Genomic DNA, 19807 nt, shown 5'->3' with positions numbered 1-19807 from the left:
GGTTGCTTGTAGAAATTTGTGGAATGACGATGATAAAGCAATTGAACTTCTATTGGCATTAAAGGGCAATGTTACTGATGTGATACAAAGCATTCCCGCTTCTTCTAGAAATAACTATAATGAAGTAATAGCGGCACTTCAACGCAAGTATGGTGGAGAGCACAAGCAGTACATCTTCAGAATGGAATTGAGAGGAAGAATCCAGAAATCGAATGAAACCCTACAAGATTTCGCAACAGAAGTTGAGCGGCTAGTGCTTTTGACATACCCAGGTGAAAGTCATCCTCTTGTGGACCGCATAAAGATTGAAACCTTCGTCAATGGAATTCGAGACCCAGATATAAAATGTGCGACATATGCGTCACAAAAGGCTACATTCGCTGAAACAGTAATATTCGCACTTGCACAGGAGACTGCGAGATTGCTAGCGCGGCCTCAAATTCACAAGGTACGTAAAGTAGAGACAGAGTGTGACGAATCAAAGTCCGTTATTGAGTCGATGAAAGAGGCCATGAAGCAGGCAATGCAAGAAATGAAGCAAGAGGCAAATAAATCCCGGATCAAATGTTATAACTGTGATAAGCCGGGACATCTAGCTCGAGAATGCAAAGCACGACGCAAACGGTCAAGATCCACATCACCATCTCCATTAAACAATAGCCATAAGAAGGTGACCCCACAGTCAAGTGAGTCACCTTTAAACTAAATCGAGCTAGTTCAGCGGGGCAAGAGCTGGCTCCCACAGACGATGGCCCCACCATCTCCATAGCAATAGTTCAACAGAAAAATAACAATTTAACTATTGCGGGTGTTATTAATGGCGACAAGCGTACTTTGACGTTGGATACTGGTGCATCAAAGTCGACCATTAGATCTGATTTAGTAAAAGGAAAAGTTACACCACTGATTGGAGTCAAGCTACGCACGGCTACAGGGGATCCCGCAACCGTATATGGAAAGGTCGCCGTAAAATTAACTATTGCTAACAAATCCGTTACTTATGATTTCATAGTGGCCGATATAGTAGACGAAGTTATAATTGGAGCGGATTTCATGATTGCTTTTGGGCTCAATCTGGATATGAAGCGTCGTGTAATGACATGGTGCGATGCCGAAATTTGATCATCGTTCCGGATTCCAAAATAAGAGACGTTTTGGCGGAGTTCCATAATGGTCCCAGTGGAGGTCATCTGGGAATAACCAAAACCGCCGAGAAAGTGAAGCAACGATTCTACTGGGTTGGATGCCAGAAATCAATTGCTGAATGGGTAGCCAATTGCGAGAAGTGCATGAAGGCGAAAGGTCCAAAAAGGAAAAGTCGAGGTCCTATGCAAGAATATAGACCTGGAGCCCCGTTTGAAAGAATAGCAATGGACGTGGCAGGCCCTTTCCCAGTAAGTGATTCTGGAAACCGTTATGTCCTTGTGGTCATGGATTACTTCAGCAAATGGCCGGAGGTGTATGCAATTCCAAACCAAGAGGCAAAAACGATTGTGGATGTGGTCAACAAAAACTGGATATGTCGCTACAGTGTGCCGTCCGAGATTCACTCAGACCAGGGAAGAAATTTTGAATCGGCCATATTCAAAGAGATGTGTGAATCCCTTGGTATCAAGAAAACGAGGACTACGCCATTACATCCACAATCCGATGGCATGGTAGAAAGGTTTAATCGCACCCTGGAGGAACATCTTCGAAAAGTGGTGGACAACGGCCAGAGGGACTGGGACGAGCATATTCCAAAGTTTTTGCTGTCCTATAGATCTGCCAATCATGATTCCACCTCTCGAACACCGGCCAATGTTCTATTCGGAACTGAGTTGAAGTTGCCTGGAGATCTGATATTCGGCGCTAAACCTAATGAGCTCGCCATGGAAGAAAACAGAAACGACATCCCAAACACTTTCGGAGAAGTTCACGAATCAGTGCGCAACAAAATAAAAATGGTCAGCAACAGAATGAAGGCGAGATACGATCGTGCTGTAAATACTAAGGGCTTCCAAGAAGAAGAATTGGTTCTGCTATTTAACCCGCAACGAAAGAAAGGATTGTGTCCCAAACTGCAAACACAGTGGGAAGGCCCATACAAAGTCATCAAGAAGATCAATGATGTTGTATACCGGATTCAGAAGGACGACAGCCCTAGATCAAAGATGAAAGTTGTACATCTGGAACGATTGGCTCCATACGGAACAGGTTCGGTGCCTGTTCGGGACGAACAGGCTTAAGCGGGAGGCAGTGTTACGAATTTGATAATTATAGATTTAAGTTTATTTAAATTAGTTTCCGTTAATTTAAATTTCAAATTGTAACGATAAAATTTCGTTATAACTTGTTGGAATCATCTATTCATTTTCTAGTACTTTCCTGAATTTCTTTTATGTTCTTTTGTTTGCTTATTTTCATATCGAAATGTAAGTTCTCACTCTCTTTGATAACAACCCCTTTGCTTTGTTATTCTCATTTCATCTCATTGTTATTGTTCTTGTAGTAATGCGAGCGCATATCTATGTGAGTGTGTATATGTTTGGCAGCCACCAGATCAGTGTTGCCAACTCCCCAAGGCCAAAAAGCACCAAAAAATCGAAATTTAAATGCTCTACCAAAAAAAAAAAAAACCTTCCGAAGATGTATTATAGAACTTTTGTGAATTGAATTTCAAGAAGTTAAGGTGGGTATTAAGATCGAGTTTAGCCGCTAAAATAATCATTTTTTTCACAATTACTTTTCTTTAATAAATCATTTTAAGGAATACAAACTTTGTGAAAATTTGCTTTTGGCTATTCCCCATCAAGTTATAATAAACTTTGCAGCAAATATGCATAATTTTATGCCCATTTTTAGTGATATAGTTTTCACTTTAGCGGCAAAACTCTTAGTACTCACCATTATGAACCGCTATTCAAATATACACCTTGATCAGTTTTAATGCTTTCGTCCAATTCATTTTGATCAGTGATGTTTTTCAACTTTCAAAATATTAACATATGGAAGGAGTCTAATGCTTATTTCAGTTGTGAGTGCTTTTGTGGATTTAATACAAACGTTTTTAATGACATCTTTACCAAGTTCAAAAATTCGACACTCATCGCTCGACTTTCCTACAGAATATCCTAAATAACAATATTAATTAAAAAATAATCAATACCAACTTCATAACAATTAAATTCTATATTTGGCAATAAATTTGTGTTTCTTCGGCTCTTGAAAGTCTAATCAAAATTTTTGTATCAATTAAACTTAATACTGTTCAAAATAAAAAAAGCACCAAAAGCACTAAATGAAAATGCCAGAAAGCACCAAGTTGGTGCTTTTTTTGAAAAGGCACCAAAAAGGCAATTTGGTGCTTTTTAGAAATCAAAAAGCACTAAATTTGGTGCTAAAAGCACCAAATTGGCAACACTGCACCAGATGAATGACTTAATGGTCGTAGGTCCTTCTAGCATTGTCTAAGACAGAGAGAATAAAAACACAAGAGAACGAAAATTTCTCTTCTACAAAAACAACAAATGTCAACCGTATAGATGTCGCACAATGCCTGCAGCTTTGGTATTACCGGCGTTGCGGTCGAAGCTCTGTTTTGATAAATTCTTTATAAAGGTATCGGCAGTTATAATTTCAAATTGTCTGCCAAAAAAATTAATAGAATGAAAAGATTTATATGAAAGAACATTTGTTATTACAAAGTAGGTTCTAAATCCTAGTTTCCTTACGTTTCGTAAAGCCGGCAGAGAACTGAACTGGGTGACGCCGACGCAAACTGTATGATATTTGAGAGAAGCGCCGACAAAAGCTGCATGATATTAGAGAAATTTTCCTCATGACTGCCACCTACTGAATCAGTTTCGCTTCACAGTTTCGTCCTCTTGTCATTTTATTCTCTCTGGTCTAAGAATGTTCTCGTATTGCCACACCGTCATATATAAACGCGCTCGCATGCTGCTAACGAGTCAGTCTTAATTAAAGCGTCAAACGAATAACTTCAGTGTGAACGAATTATAAAGTGTGAAGTCATAGTAAATAAATTGTAGATTGTCGTTATTTAAAAGAACTGTGTTTTAATTGTCGGGTAATTAAAATCGCCTAAATATAAAAACGTAACAATACTTAATGCGCCGCCCAGACTATAAGTTTATCCGGATGACAGTGTTCGTGTCGCACATATCCCAAATGTTGGCTACACATACCTTGTCCAACTCAACAAGAAAGGAAAGCAAAAAATTATGACAAAAAAAGTTATTTCATATCGTTATCTTATTCAGCAAAAAATTTAAGGATTTTGACTACATTAGGTATATTTTCGTACATTTGTGTTAATCCTTTTGTACTTCATGGTTTTAAGTAACTACTTAAAAATATCAAGGCATGCAAATTTTTTTCAGATAAACGCGATCTTGTCATATTGTCGACGGACCTTTTATCATTGCTTGAGGACCTTATCGTTTACTTTGGTTTTTGATGAAAATTTGCTTTTTATAGTATACGCCATGTATAATAAATACTTACTCAAGGTGTACCATAAATGTTTGTTAACTCAATTTGTCGGGTATGAAATCTAAGTGCCGTTTGCACTCAAAAAAGTCTTCATATTTTCACCAAAACACTAAATTAAAAGTACAAAAATCGTTTTCAACGATTATATTTTGATAAAGTCTTGTGAAAGAAGGAATGGAAAAGATCTAAGGAATTGATTGCGAACATTTTTTTATTTATAATTTAATTAATTTAAAAAAGTAACCGTGAAAATAATCTGATTTTCAGCTTGAAAACTGAACATAGTACTTAGCTTAATGGTAAAAAGCTATATATTTAACAAATTTCAATTAGTTTTTTGGGATCCCGAAAAATCCCTGGATTCAAAATTAAAAATCCCAGGATTCGGGACGGGATTTATCCCGATTGACAGTCCTAATCACAATACACATTTTCCATTCATCCAGGTCCCAGTTTCTAGGATCAGCAGCGTTAGCACGACGGCGTTCATCACGCTCATCTCCGAAGCAGGGCGCCACCTGGGAAGTGAGCGGCTCATGCCTTGATAATGCCCTGGAACACCCTCTGGGCAACATGAACATAACGGCGTTGTAGTGATTCCAAGAAGTGCCGTAAAATTCAAACAATTCTACGACATCTATATTTGTAACATGTGTTGATCTCTCAATAATAGAGAGTAATTCCCTATCTTTCGTAAATTGTCTATGTGGTTAAAAATGATTGGCATCTCAGTTATGCAGTGTTAGTTGGCAATGCAGTAACAGTACAGCTGATTACCTCAACTACAACAAAAATTAAACTGTTTTCAAAATCGTCTTTGTTGCAAAATTTTGGTAAACAAACCAATTTGTTTTGGTAAATTTAAACATTCATTCGAAATTTTTAGTTTTAAGTGCATATTTGATAGAGCCATCCTGCCATGCAATGGTAAGTAATGACATGTAGCATAACAAATTTGTTATCTAGTATTTACCAAAATATACATTATTGCAATCGAATTGCGAATTGCTAGCAATAGAATTTGGCCGATCTCCCGATTTTACTTCTTGGGCTTATAGAAATCGTAGTTTTTATCCAATTTGCCTGAAATTTGAAATCTAGAGGTATTTTATGACAATAAAGAGGTGTGCCAAAAATGGTGAGTATCGGTCCATGTTTTGGTATAGCCCCCATATAGACCGATCTCCCGATTTTACTTCTTGGGCTTATAGAAACCGCAGTTTTTATTCTTACCTGAAATTGGAAATCTAGAGGTATTCTAGGACCACAAATACGTGTGCCGAAAACGGTGAGTATCAGCCCATATTTTAGTATAGCCCCATAAGAACGATCTCCCGATTTAACTCCTTGGGTTTCTAGAAACCGTAGTTTTTATCTGATTTGCCTGAAATTGTAAATATTCTGGTATTTTAGGCTCACAAAAAAGTGTATCTGATTAAGTTTTTATCGGTCCATTTGGTAATGCCTCCAAAAATATACATTATTGCAATCGAATTGCTAGCAATAGAATTTGCTCTCCAATGTTGGCACTTCATTACAATATTGTGGCTTGAAATTACATTATGAAAATAAAAATTGATTTAAAAAACCCAATGATTGCAGAACATAAATTAAATTGTGTAATGTAATGGAAAACAAATGGGTAAAAAAGCCCAAAAAAGTCTCCTTCATAATGATCTCTGGCAATGAGTACAAAATTGTCGCACTTGGAATCTTTATAGTCGTAGTTGCTTGACAAAACATTGACCTCATATGGAATTTTCAGGGTATTTCCAAAAAATACGAAGATCGGGTTGATCAAATGTTCGTGTAAAACTTTTTGATATTTTCTCCAATTGGGCAGCTCTACACTTAATTTCCCAGCGTTTTTCTTTGAACCATAGGCTTGTATTTTGATTTTAGTCACGTTCCTATGGTGCGATGGAGTTGTGGATATACTCCAAGAGCAGGATTAATGTTGTAGTTTTTCACAGCTTTCCTTACATTTGCTCTTGAAACCTACCGGCTGTAATAGTTTCTTACTCTACACCCCAAGTAATTTTTTGTTTACTACAAAGAAGTTACTAGAATCATGGGTAATTCCTTGTTCATGTGACACTGGGGGCCACCATAGAGCAATGGTTACATGCCTGCCCTGCATAGAATCGAGCAACACTTATTGATAAGAGAGTTCATCACATGTAATACCATAATGATCTGAATAATCTAAGTGGACCTAAAATAACGTGCTGCCAATACAGTTAAGCTAACATAACGCCATCTACTCAACCATTAAGCTGGGAAAATGTAGTTAATAATGCAAGTAAGTATTGATTGAGGTAAGTGTAGTGGCAGACATTAAAATAACATACAGACCATTCAGAACTCCAATTGACAGGGTGTCTCAACTTGATCATTTTTGTGTGGAGACCAAGATCCTTTCCAGCAGAACAGGGTAGTTTTTTTGCCCAACTAATATCAGATAAGTTTAGTCACCCCATCTGTAATCAAGGACCACATGACACGCGTCACCTTTTTGCTTGCCCATCCTAACATTCTCAGATCACTTTGGACGCATCCCATCTTAGAATCTGGACGCTGATGTACCAATAGCGTAACACAAAAATAGATGATAACATAACATACTGTTACAACACAACAACAAAACGAATCAGATCCACCACTCGGCACCCGAGAAATACATCCATCACCGTCAATTGAGCGGACTGAATTCCATGTATCCTTGCTAACGGAATTCGACAGGGCACTCTGCACATTTGTAGCAATTTAAAATTTTCTCAGGGTCAGGTAAGCTGAACAACCGTAGCACTACATTCATGAAATGCTCAAAAAGGCGACGGAGGAATGGTTGTCCACAGCGTTGCGTTACTGGCTCTAAAAAATCAAATTGGCTCGTTTTTGAACTGCTGTCTCTTTCTTATTTTGGCTCTAAACTTGGCTCTTTTTTACTTGTTTTTTTTTTCCAAATTAAAGTAACTAAATTGAAGGCTCAATCAAAAAAAAAAAAAAATAAAATAATAAATAACAAAGAAAATGAAAAGCGAGGATGTAAGGTTGGATCGAAAGTGGGTGTATTATTCTGAACTATTTTGTGGGAGATACAAGTTCAGTAAATCTTTATGGTTCATTTGTGTATAACTTTTCCCCTTCTGTAGTTAATTTAACTAACGTACACAAAAATTATTAAAGGCAAGAAAACTTTCTCCAAACATAACAATTTCATGAACTAAAATAGAGTTAAATTGGCCTCAGTGCTCTAAAAGGTTCACTTTATTTGAGTGTAGACTAAGCTCAGATTTGTTATGAATGAATATCAGCAAAAAAACTTGTCTGATACCCAGGGCTGTGGAGCCGGAGTCGGAGTCTGAAGATTTTGCTGGAGTCGGAGCCGTAAAAATTTTGCTCGACTCCGGCTCCGGCTAAACCAAATTTTTTAAAACACTTCACATTTTTGTAACTAAGCAAGTTTTTACGCAAATTAGTTTCCTTTGCGTTATTCATTCGATCAATGTACAGCATGATTGTAAATGAAAATCAAATTCCAATTACGGCTATCTTTTGATGTTTCCTAGAATGTTAGACTAGCAGATGGGCTGGATCGATCCATTTTAATACCCGAAATTATTTGTTTTTTAATTTTTTTTTTAAGGCCATATACATATGTGGAATATTGACAGAAAATTTTTTCAAAGTTGTTTTTATAGAAAATTTTGTCAAAATGTTATTTTTATAAAAAGTTTTGTCAAAATTTTATTTCTATAAAAAAATTATACAAAATTTTACTACTATAGAAATATTTTTTTCTATAGAAAACTTAGTCAAAATTTTATTTCTATAGAAAATTGAGTCAAAATTTTGTTTCTATAGAATATTTTGCAAAATTTTATTTCTATATAAAATTGTGCAAAAGTTTGTTTGTTACACAAATTTTTTTTAAATTTTATTTCTATTGATATTTTATTTCTATAAAAATTTAAGTCAAAATTTTATTTCTATAGAAAATTTGCCAAAATTTTATAGTAATAGATTTTTTATTAGAAAATTTGGTCAAAATTTTATTTCTATAGAAAATGTTGCCAAAATTTTATAGTAATAAATTTGTTTATTAGAAAATTTTGTCAAAATTTCTTTTCTATAGAAAATTTAGTCAAAATTTTGTTTGTGTAGAATATTTTGCAGAATTTTATTTACTACACAAAAATTTTTCTAAAATTGTATTTTTACTGATAATTTATTCAAAATTTTATTTCTATAAGAAAAAATTGTCAAATTTTATTTCTATAGCAAATTTTCTCAAAATTTTTTTTCTTAAGGCCGGTATGCACCTCTAGCGAAAAATTTCATTCCCACAAGAAATGCATTGCTATTTATGCTAACGAAATTTTCGGTAGCGTTCAATTTCGTAAGCTGGTACGCACCTCTAATGAAAATAACAGGGTTGTCAAAAGCATATTTTGGCAGCAAACATTTAATTTATTACAATCATTGTGTGCGTAAAAGTTTTAAAAGGTCTGTAAATAATAAACAATTTATTTGAGGAATATTTGGAACATATATTAACAATTTTTTAAAGCGATTAGCTGGTTTAAAATTTGTGTACACAGCCCTGTTTTTTTTGTTGTAGACTTAAATAAATTTTTGCTACCGAAAATTTCGCTAGAGGTGCATACCGGCCTTTACTGATGCTCATTTCTATAAAAAATGTATTCGAAATTTTATTACTATAGAAATATTTTTTTCTATATAAAATTTAGTCAAAATTTTATTTCTATAGAAAATTTAGTCAAAATTTTGTTTCTATAGAATATGTTATTTTGCAAAATTTTATTTCTATAGAAAATTTTGCAAAATTTTGTTTGCTACACATTTTTTTTTAATTGTATTTCTATTGATAACTTTTTCAAACTTTTATTTCTATAAAAAGTTTTGCCAAATTTTATTTCTATAAAAATTTTATTCAAAATTTTATTTCAATATATTTGGTCAAAATTTGACTTCTATAAAAAATTTTGCCAAAATGTTATTTCTATAGAAAATTTGGTCAAAATTTTGTTTCTGTAGAAAATTTTGCAAAATTTTATTTACTAGGCAAAAATTTTTCCAAAATTGTATGCTCACTGCTAAGTCGAAAACTTGTAGAAATGACTCAAATTTTCAAAGTTTTCAATGAGTGAATTATAAATGCATTTTTGCGAAATTGTCTAAACAATTATAAATATTTCCCAAATATTGCCCGAGGTTTTGTAGAAGTCTGATTTGAGATTTTATCAAAATGTAGATCTAAATACAAAGTTGTGCAGAGTATATTATTTTGCATTTTTTTTTTTTTTTTTTTGTTAAAATTGTGTTACGTCCCATAACGTTAGATTTAAACTTAAAGTACATAGATTTTGTAGAAGTATATACAATTTTGTCTAAATCTATTCAGATTCAAATTCATGCATATGGGAATATAAACTTTTATATAGCTCGCAACAAATTTAAAGGATTTGAGATAGTATCAATAATTTTGGTCCACAAATACATATTCTGTTGGTATCTTCTCATATTATGATGGGTATTTATAGCATTATTTTATTTATTAAACATTGCCCTAAATTTGAAATATAGAGTTCAATTGGCATCTAATGTGAAATTAAGACCTTTTTTTTGCACACATAAATAAATACGATACTTTATATCGATCCACTTACGGTACCCCCACAATAGAACTACAAATTAGTGGTATTAAAACGAGATTTAGTTATATTACCCGGAGTCGGAGTCGAGCTGATGAAAAATGCTGGAGTCGGAGTCGAGCAAGATTGGCTCGACTCCACAGCCCTGCTGATACCGACCCAAGAGGATGGATTCCGAATATAGATTTAACTGATAATACCGAAAACATTTATCTACAAAACGAAAATGAAAAAAAATCAAGCATAAATTCTTTTTTTTTACAATTGAATTTAACGCGTAACTTTTTCAGTTTTCCTTTGCAGAATTTACTCTTGTGTTCCTATGAATTTCCAATTCGTTTTTCTTCTAACAAAATAAATTTTTAAAATTTGGTTCTTTTTCAAAAAAGTTAGCGGCCACACTTACTTATACCTGAGTCGAAGTTACATTACTTCAGGTGTTCTAGATATGCGTTCTTACGAATTTCGTTGTAGTTTTTGAAGCTCTCCTTCCTGTTAATATACGGTTATGAAATCGTAATTTGGGTCAATTGTGCCAATTATGTGGTCTTTGTTTTTGATTTGGTTCTTGGAAATTTGAACGTTTCAAATCTACACGTTCTTGTCCTAATCTATCCCATATATTTCCTTTCTCTTTATAGCTTCAAAAATACTCGCCGCAAGATATTCAACGCCACAACATTAAAACAAGATAATCCCCATCGTATTGCAGATACATCAGGAAAATCTATAAACGATGTTCAAACTATTATCATTGGAGCTGGCTTGGCAGGACTATCGGCGGCTCATCATCTTTATAAAAATGGCTTCAAACGTACTATCATTCTCGAGGCTAGTGATCGCTATGGAGGACGAATTAATTCGAAACATTTTGGTGATGCATTCTGCGAATTGGGTGCTAAATGGATAACTATTGATGCAACGCACAACTCAGTTTATGAACTTTTACAACAAACTTCAGGCTTATCTAAAAAAATACAAACCAAAACGGAAACGGTTTATGTGGACACTAAGGGGGGAGCTATTAATAAACACATTCCCGAAGCAGTTGATATTTTCTTCAAAAAACTATGTGCCGGCGTGGAGTTGAAAAATCGCTATGCCAAAGGAAATCTCCATGAGCTGAACAATGTCCATACATATTTTCAAGCAGAAAGTTCTAAACTTATCAATGCTATGTTCAAGGAAAAAGATCGTCTGCTGGTGGGCGATGTTTTCAATGCTTTAATGAAAGAATTTGGTGGTAAATTGGGTTGCAATCTGGAATATTTAAACATTGAACAATTGATTAAATTTAAAAATCAATTTGCCTATCCCATTTATATACCTACGGGTATGAATAGTATTCTCCATGACATAATAACAGGCATAGGTAAAGAAAATCTTCTCATTGGTAAGCCTGTTGGAGAAATTAAATGGTATGGACCTAGCAGAGATACCCAAAAGACTGTAAACTGTTTGGATGGTTCAGTTATTGTTGCCGACCATATTATATGTACTCTACCTCTGGGAGTACTTAAAACATTTGCTGGCCATATGTTCAAGCCAGCACTTCCGTTGGAAAAAATGAAAGCCATTAATAACATAGGTTTTGGTAGTCCAGTAAAAGTTTACTTCGAATATAAGAAACCTTTGCGTCCATGGTTTTCGGCTAACGTTCGTCCATTGTGGTCGGCAGAGGAAAGACTACAAGATCGGCATTGGACTAAACAGGTTGTAGAGATCTCAAAGCTGCCCAGCAGCACACGTGTTTTAGAGGTTACCATTGGTGGCGCCTACTATGATGAAATTGAAAAGCTACCTGATCGTGAAGTTATTGACGAAATCACAAAATTACTAAGGGCTGTGTTAAAAAATCCAAAAATTCCTTTTCCCTCCGAGGTCTTAAGATCCGATTGGAGCAGAAGTGCGTGCTATTTAGGAGGAAGACCATATTTCTCTACGAACAGTAGTGCTCAAGACATACAAACATTGTCATCGCCATTGGGCGATCCCAGTCTACTATTTGCCGGTGATGCTACAATTTTGAATGGTTTTGGCACTGTTGATGGAGCTCGTATGAGTGGTATTCGAGAGGCTCAACGTATAATAGATTATTATAAGAAATAATTTTATTGCCTGTGACGACGCTTTTTCTATTGTGATCCTTATAATTATGTCAAAATTATTTTGTTATTATTAATCGCATATATTTTATTAAAAATATTAAAATATTATTTAAATTTTAAATTAATTAAATTTAATATAAATTAATATACTAAATTAATATACTATCGCAATTCGATAATAAATTTGCAATATTTACGAATATCTTATGAGTTTTTCTATTTACGAATATCCCATGAGTTTTTCTAATACGAGAACGATTGAAGATGGAATTAGGTATCGACAAAATATACATTTTTGGGACTTTAATCAAAAATCTTTAATTTGAATCTGTTTATACCAGCGCGGGATGAAGTCGCCGATTTTAGTCCATGCCGACTATTTCACTTATATTTACTGTCTGCCAATTGTCACGCAGTCGACAAAAATTGAGTGTCAATCGCCGCCTGCATGGGTTGGCTTAATTCTCCGATTCAGACTTAAAAATATGTTAGGCTAAAGGTGCCGTCTGTTTTATACACTCATAGAAAATAGTCTGCTAAAAACAGCGGTCGAAGTCTGCTGTTATATTTTTGTACTTCAGGGTTTAACGAACAACAAATTATAAAATTATTAGCTTATAAATTTTTTCTCAAAGCATACTTAAGAACCAAAAGTAGTTTTTGGTATTTTTGGTATATTAACTCAATTAATGCGCAGTTTCTTGTTCCTCTAGATTTTAGCAAGACTTTACAGGAATATGTTTTTTGTCGTTTATAATTCTGATTATTTAATATGGTGTTCTCACCAAGCATGTTTTGGGGTTTGAGATGTTTTCCCTATATAAGCACTTCAAAACGAGTCGTTTTCGCCATACTAAAAAACAAGTTCAAAACACAAGTTTTCCTCCAAAACACGTCAATTTTAGAATGTGAACCCACCTAATTTGGAATATACCCCGAATAACATACCCTATTTAAAATATATGTCAAAATATTGAAATAAGTTTCATAGAAAAAAAAGAATAAACAAAGGCTTTTTAGAACATGGACATGTGAAAATAACATAAAACATTTCTTCCCTTTGCGCTCGCGGTAATTATTTGGACATAGGTTGCATATATGTGAATTTCGAGTAAAGGTGAGTATTAAGTTCGAGTTTAGCCGCTAAAATCGCTAAAGTGAAAACTAAATCAGTAAGAAAAATGCATGAAATTATACATATTTGTTGCAAATTTTATTATAACTTGATGGAGAAAAGCCCAAAGCAAATTTTCACAAAGTTTGTATTCGTTAAAATGGATTATTAAAGAAAAGTAATTGTGAAAAAATCATGTTTTTAGCGGCTAAACTCGAACTTAATACCCACCTTAAATGTGAATTTCTAGTTTCCATGGTAACTGTCAAACTAAAACATCTCAACCCGGTGTGAACGGTGAAATGTTTTGGAAAAACGAATGAGGAAAATGAGTCGGTGGGAAAATAGCATAAGGACAAATAATTGCGAAAATAAATTAGTTTTCAACACGAGAACCGAACCTAGTACCTACTATAGATTGTAACGACGAGTTTCCTCCGTCTGCTGGGATTAGCTCGCGGGGGAAGGGTCCGTCACAGAAATTTATAGGGGGAAGTGACAGCGGAAGAAAACGGCAATGTTTGGTTTGGTTTTATTCTTGATTGGCTGATCCGTGTATGGAGGACTATATCGCGAAAGTGTGCCGTTGGAGTGCTTGCTGATTGACACTGGTGGAGGTCCTAAGGAGTGGGGTTGGAAAGGACAGGCGAGGCCGTGACCGGGTTCGGAGCACTTATTCAGCGCGACGACGGTGGTGTTGGTACCCTATCTGTGACCGGGGTCGGAACACAAGTTTACGTGGGCGTGAGGCGAGAATTGAAGACACGTGGCTGTGACCGTGTTCGGAACACAGTTTTGGTTAATGCTCGGCTAGAAAACGCTGTCGTGGATAGAAGGCTGTTGGCAAATGACCTTGGTGACGTCCTTGACCTGTATCGCTACGAAGAGGGCGGAATCAGGGCTGTGACCGAGTTCGGCACACAGAGCACGGCAGTCGTGAATAGGTGGCGAGCGAGGTGGATATTGAAGGAGACGAAGATGTTCCGCGTAACTCACGGCTGACCTTGACCATGACCTCGGACTGTGTTAACGCGACTGTCAAGGTAATATGACTGTGACCGCGTTCGGAACACAAGTCAGAGTAAAGATGTCCCCGATAAACAAGAAAACGTGACTTTGACCACGTTCGGAACACAAGTCACAGTAAAGATGTCTCGGATAAACAAGAAAACGTGACCGTGACCACGTTCGGAGCACTAGTCGTGAGAATCAGGGTGAAGCAAGAGAATTGACGTGACTGTGACCGCGGTCGGAACACAGAACACAAGGAGGCGGAAGTATTTGACGGTTGGCGCGAATGTCGATAGAAATCGAGGCAGAAGCACGCGTTATTCTCGCGACTGTCAAGGAGATATGGCTGTGACCGCGTTCGGAACACAAGTCGAAGTAAAGATGTCCCGGATAAACAGGAAAACGTGACTGTGACCGCGGTCGGAACACTAGTCGTGATAATGAGAGTGAAGCAAGAAAAACAAGACAGAAGCACGCGGTTTTCGCGAGTGACCTTGACCGTGAATCTTGACGACGTACACTAGTCAAAGTAGAGGAACACTAGTCAAAGTAGAGGATGACTCGGGTAAACAAGAAAACGGGACCGTGACCGTGTTCGGAACACAAGTCGTGGTAACGTGAGTGGAGCAAGGGAAGTGACCGCTGTCGGAACACAGAACGTGAACATACGGGGGTAATGGATGGTTAACGGAAATGTTGATGGGAGCGAAGACCAAACACGTGTTATTAGCGATTGTCCTTGACGGTGACCTTGAACTGTGATGACGGGCCTTACGAAGGGATATGACTGTGACCGAGTTCGGAACACGTTCGAAGCACAAACCGTGATGGAAGTTATAGATGACCTTGGACGGTCACGCGTACTCGAGCAATCGCCAAAAAAAATAAACGGCGTAGGAATTTAGTTGCTCGTTCGTCGCGCGGAATAACAACGTCAACCCCCGGTCACCTTGAGAAATTACCAATCTTTTTCACTGGATTTAGTTCACTACACTTCTTTGATCTCACACTGATTTTTCACTCTACTCACCTGTGTTGCTTCGTCTACGTGTCGTCACCAAAGAGACCGGTTTCAATTGTTATTCTTGCTTTTATAGCCTTGCCTCTTTGCGGTTTTTGCATACCTGTTTTGCATGTGGGTGTTGTGTTGTTTCAAACCGATAACGGTACCTTGTTTACCACTCATGTGCCCAGCAACAATTCGTACGTTTACCCAACCCACATTTTTTATCTCGCATGAGAGAGAATAATGCTATAAACTTATAGTATAACTCAAAATAAATGTATTTCAAGAAAAATAAAAACAATTCATTTTACTTAAAAAAACTTAACAAAATGACTTCGGTCTTAGTTATTAATTATAAAAAAAGAAAGAAAATAAAATGGTGAGGCGAAAACGAGTGTAACGACTTTCGCCGTTACAAGATATTCAAAAAAGATTATTTTAATTGTGTTACGATAGCCCCTAAGTTGACATTTATATTTGTTTCAACCAAACTGAAATATGTTTTAGTGTAATCGAGTTTAAAAAATAGCAAACAATGTTTGCTATTTCAGCAAAGAGTGACTGCTTTCCCTTTTTCAGCAGACTTTTTGTTGTTTTTGCAGACTTTTCTACTGGTTCTACTAACAAATTTCTTTGGGTGTATGTATTGAACCTACCCAATTATACATTCTTTTCGAACCAGCGTAATTGTTTCAGAACCATTACCAGCCTGTTTATGGTATGTTGAAACTTATGCTCCCTATTATTCCATCGACGTATACAAATAAAAGACATGGAACTCACAGAAGAGGTATTTGATTGGTGTTCTTCTTCCTCGTAATAACTCATGGAGTCATTGTACTTCAAAACAACCGTTTTTGCGCATTGAGCACACTAGACATTTAAATCAGGCCACCTTTGCTAGATGTCTTCGCTATGCTTGATTTGTATCATCGTTCATGCGCCAATCCTAAAAATCTAATTATGAGGATGGCCGTGGTGAGGACCCCTATTTGAGGACAGATATTTGAGTTATCAAGCAACTCCACAAAGTACCAGGTATACCGGTATGAAGTGAACGTCAAGATACAAATGTCTCGATAGAGAACACTTGTTGTGAACGAACTCTTAGTTTTTTTTGTTTTCTATAACATCTGTGAAAAATATTTAGTTTACATCAAGTCATTGAACATACAACGTCATATTTTCCATCGTGTTAAAAATGTAGAATTTTGTACCAGAAAGTTATGATTTGCGGAAAGCATTAAGTTTTTGTTTTCATTTGGAGATAAGTGCTACAGAAGCGCATCGAATGCTTGTCGAGGCATATGGTGATCATGTTCTATCAGAAGCAACATGCAAAAGATGGTTTCAATGGTTCAGAAATAATGATTTTGATGGGAGAAATGAAGAACGTGGAAGACCACCAAAAAAGTCTGGAGATGCAAACGATATTAAAAACGAGGAATTGAAAGATTATATCAACATAACCTTGATACATCATCGGCTACTGAAGGGGCGCCTATGTTTTCAAATTTATCTTGCTCAAGTGCTCGCAAAAAATATACGGATGAAGAAAAAAATTCTAAACTTATATTTCAAGTTTCCAAGGACTTTGGATTGCAATAAATATGAAGAGGACTTTTCTTTGCCATCTAAAAGATCAATCCGATCGTTGGTTCCGCAAAAAAATGTAAAACCAGTCATCAATTAGAACATTACAACATGATTAGCAAAATTAGCAGCTTTAATGAGCGAGAGAGATAGGTGTTCCATACTTCTCTTTGATGAACTGAGTTTGCGCACTGAATTGACCTATAACATTGAAAATGACTGCATCGATGGATTAGAAGATGACGGACGTGGTAACAGAACTAAATTCTTCGTAAAAAAGTCTTTGTATTCATGATTAAAGGAGCGTTCAAAGCTTGGAAATTCGCATTTAGTTTTTATTTTGAAATTGTTAAGGAGACAATAAATATTTTGGAAGAACAGTCCAACATAAAAATAATTTGTTAATTGTGGATCGCTTACGCCTTACACAAAATGCAGGGCTGCCAAGTGATCAGCAGAAGAACTAGTGCAGGAATATTAACTATGTACAAATCGCATAACTTTGCCCATTTGGAGGAAATTTATAATATTCCAACCGCTATATTGTTACAAGAAATGAGTGATGGATTTGATTTATTAAACGGACGTTCATTTGCACACAAAAATCCAAATAAACGGCCAATTACAAGAACAAATAAAATTACAACAAAAATTAACAAGTTTAAAGAATTTTTAAATTCATTGTCTAATGGTAGCCAGACCAAAAGCATCAATTTTTTTGGAAGCAATCTTAGACATGGCCGAATAACACAATGCCTCATATCAACTTTATCTGTCAAGGAAGATACAACCAGGATGCACTAGAGAATCTATTTGCAGGTTATCGGTTTAGTGGCGGAAATAATACAAACTCATCAGCTCGAGAATTTCCCAATCATATCAAATTTAAAATGCATGACATATGTCAAAAACAATGAATCGATGACGAGGAATATAATACAATTACCATTGACATATTAAGAAGTAATCTGAAAATTGTAGCTGTGGTGAATACACACAAAAAAATTTTTTTTGATTCAATCACGAAAATCGCGGATTCAATCATCTTTTTAATTGAAATGTCTTCAATCACGAAAATGATAGTATCAATCAATCATTTTGATTGAATACCAACACGATTTTCAATTAAAAATTTTATTGACTTTTGTCGCGGAATCAATTAATTGTGTGATTGAATCAATTAAAAACGTGATTGATTTTTAACATAAAATTCAATCATAGTTTTAATTGAATCAATTAAAATTTTAATTAATTTCGCGACAAAAATCAATCAACTATTTGATTCATTCAATTAAATAATTAATTGAAATTGGCTATAAATTTCGATCAAATTTATATATTGCGACCCCAAAATCGTATTTAGTTTTATTTGAAATAAAAGAAAATATATGTTTCTTATAAAACATATTTAATATTTTATTATTTTTTGAATTATGCAAAAGACAAATAAATTTGGTTCTTGTCATTTGTGTTTTGTTCTAACATAACTTACAAATACAATTACTATCAATAACAACTATAGGGAGAAAAAATAAATTATATAAATCATTATCTTCATTATAAGAATAACCATGTTAGCATGTTCCTTCTAATATGTAGATGCGCCTAGATTTCCAATAAATCAGCACCCTGTAAGCTAAATTAGTTTTTCTGAAAGTAAACAGAATAATTCGAATTTAATTTTGTTCAATAAAAGTTAATTTTGTTAAACATTACCTGCGTAGAATATCAAGTTCAATTCTTAGTTCCAGGTTGCAGATTTATAATCTTCTTTTGCAGTTGTAGTCTTTTAGCATAAAAAGGTGTATTAAGGAGCTCGGTAATTTAATTTTAGTAACAATTCCTTTCCAAAATCCACACATTGAAATCGTCTATTAAAATTTGAACCAATCAAAGACAAAAATAATGGGAAAACAATGTAATATTTGGTATTCTATTGATGATACTTTGCAAATTCTGGAAATAGAAAAAAATATAAATACATATTTTTATTATTTTCGGATATTTTTCATATTTTTAAATCCAAAAGAAAGAACTTTTTTAGCTCATTAGTTTATATATCAGAAATACTGCTCTCTACTTGGGTTCAAACTGAAAAAGGCAGGTAAAACAAAAATGCAATTTAATGCCAACGCCACTTCGCAACTTCAAGGTGAATCTTTCAACAAACCCATACCGCTATTGGTTTTAAGAAAACTAGGATCAATACGGTACCCACTTTTTTATTGCAAACATATTCTTATATATTTGATAAAATGATGGAGTTGATGGGATTGATTGGTCAATTTCACGAAAAAAAATTGGTCACTAAAAGAAATGAATAAAAAATATATTATTTTAGTCCGTTTAATGTAAACAGGCTTCAATGGAAAACGGTATTCACATTTCACAATTTCTTACTTCAATAAACGTAGATTGTTTTCCATTTTTACAATACCACGAAACACAAACACAGGTAATTTCAAATGCGTTCTCTCACATATTTTTTTCAAACCTTTACCGCGTGGTCGTTTGCTGTTGCACACTTTATTTATTTCAACCCTTTGCTATGATTTGTTGTTGCGTTCAAAATATTTATGCACACATTTTGAATGCAGCAGACAGAATGTCGCCAATCATGTTTTTCAATTTACGCGAAAAACAAAAACCCAACCGTTCGTTACGAGTTACTTCCACATACTGATCTCTCCATCATACATTGTTGAATAAATACCCATTCTCTTGTTCTCTTTTCGCTCTTTCCATTGCTCAAAATTATTCAATTTCAATCACAAAGGTGATTGGATCAATCACATGTGTAATT

General features: G+C 35.0%; 1 protein-coding gene and 1 long non-coding RNA gene across 2 annotated transcripts; one reads left to right on the top strand and one right to left on the bottom strand.

The window, feature by feature from the left end:
* The first annotated feature begins 5282 nt into the window (after positions 1 to 5282).
* On the top strand, positions 5283 to 12480 carry LOC142224359 (protein anon-37Cs). The gene is made up of 2 exons (XM_075294134.1): positions 5283 to 5421; positions 10814 to 12480. Exons 1-2 carry the CDS (start codon positions 5414 to 5416, stop codon positions 12279 to 12281), a joined length of 1476 nt encoding a protein of 491 aa, XP_075150249.1. The 5' UTR covers positions 5283 to 5413; the 3' UTR covers positions 12282 to 12480.
* Positions 12481 to 18393: 5913 nt separating this feature from the next.
* On the bottom strand, positions 18394 to 19807 carry LOC142227538 (uncharacterized). The gene is made up of 2 exons (XR_012719890.1): positions 18721 to 19807; positions 18394 to 18654 (listed from the first exon to the last, which is right to left on the bottom strand). It is a non-coding gene; the product is annotated as an uncharacterized LOC142227538 (long non-coding RNA).

The sequence above is a fragment of the Haematobia irritans genome, chromosome 2 (assembly GCF_050003625.1).
Source record: "Haematobia irritans isolate KBUSLIRL chromosome 2, ASM5000362v1, whole genome shotgun sequence".
Lineage (NCBI taxonomy): Eukaryota > Metazoa > Arthropoda > Insecta > Diptera > Muscidae > Haematobia > Haematobia irritans.
The sequence above is the reverse complement of the archived record's forward strand: the minus strand, read 5'-3'. Positions and strand labels throughout refer to the sequence as shown.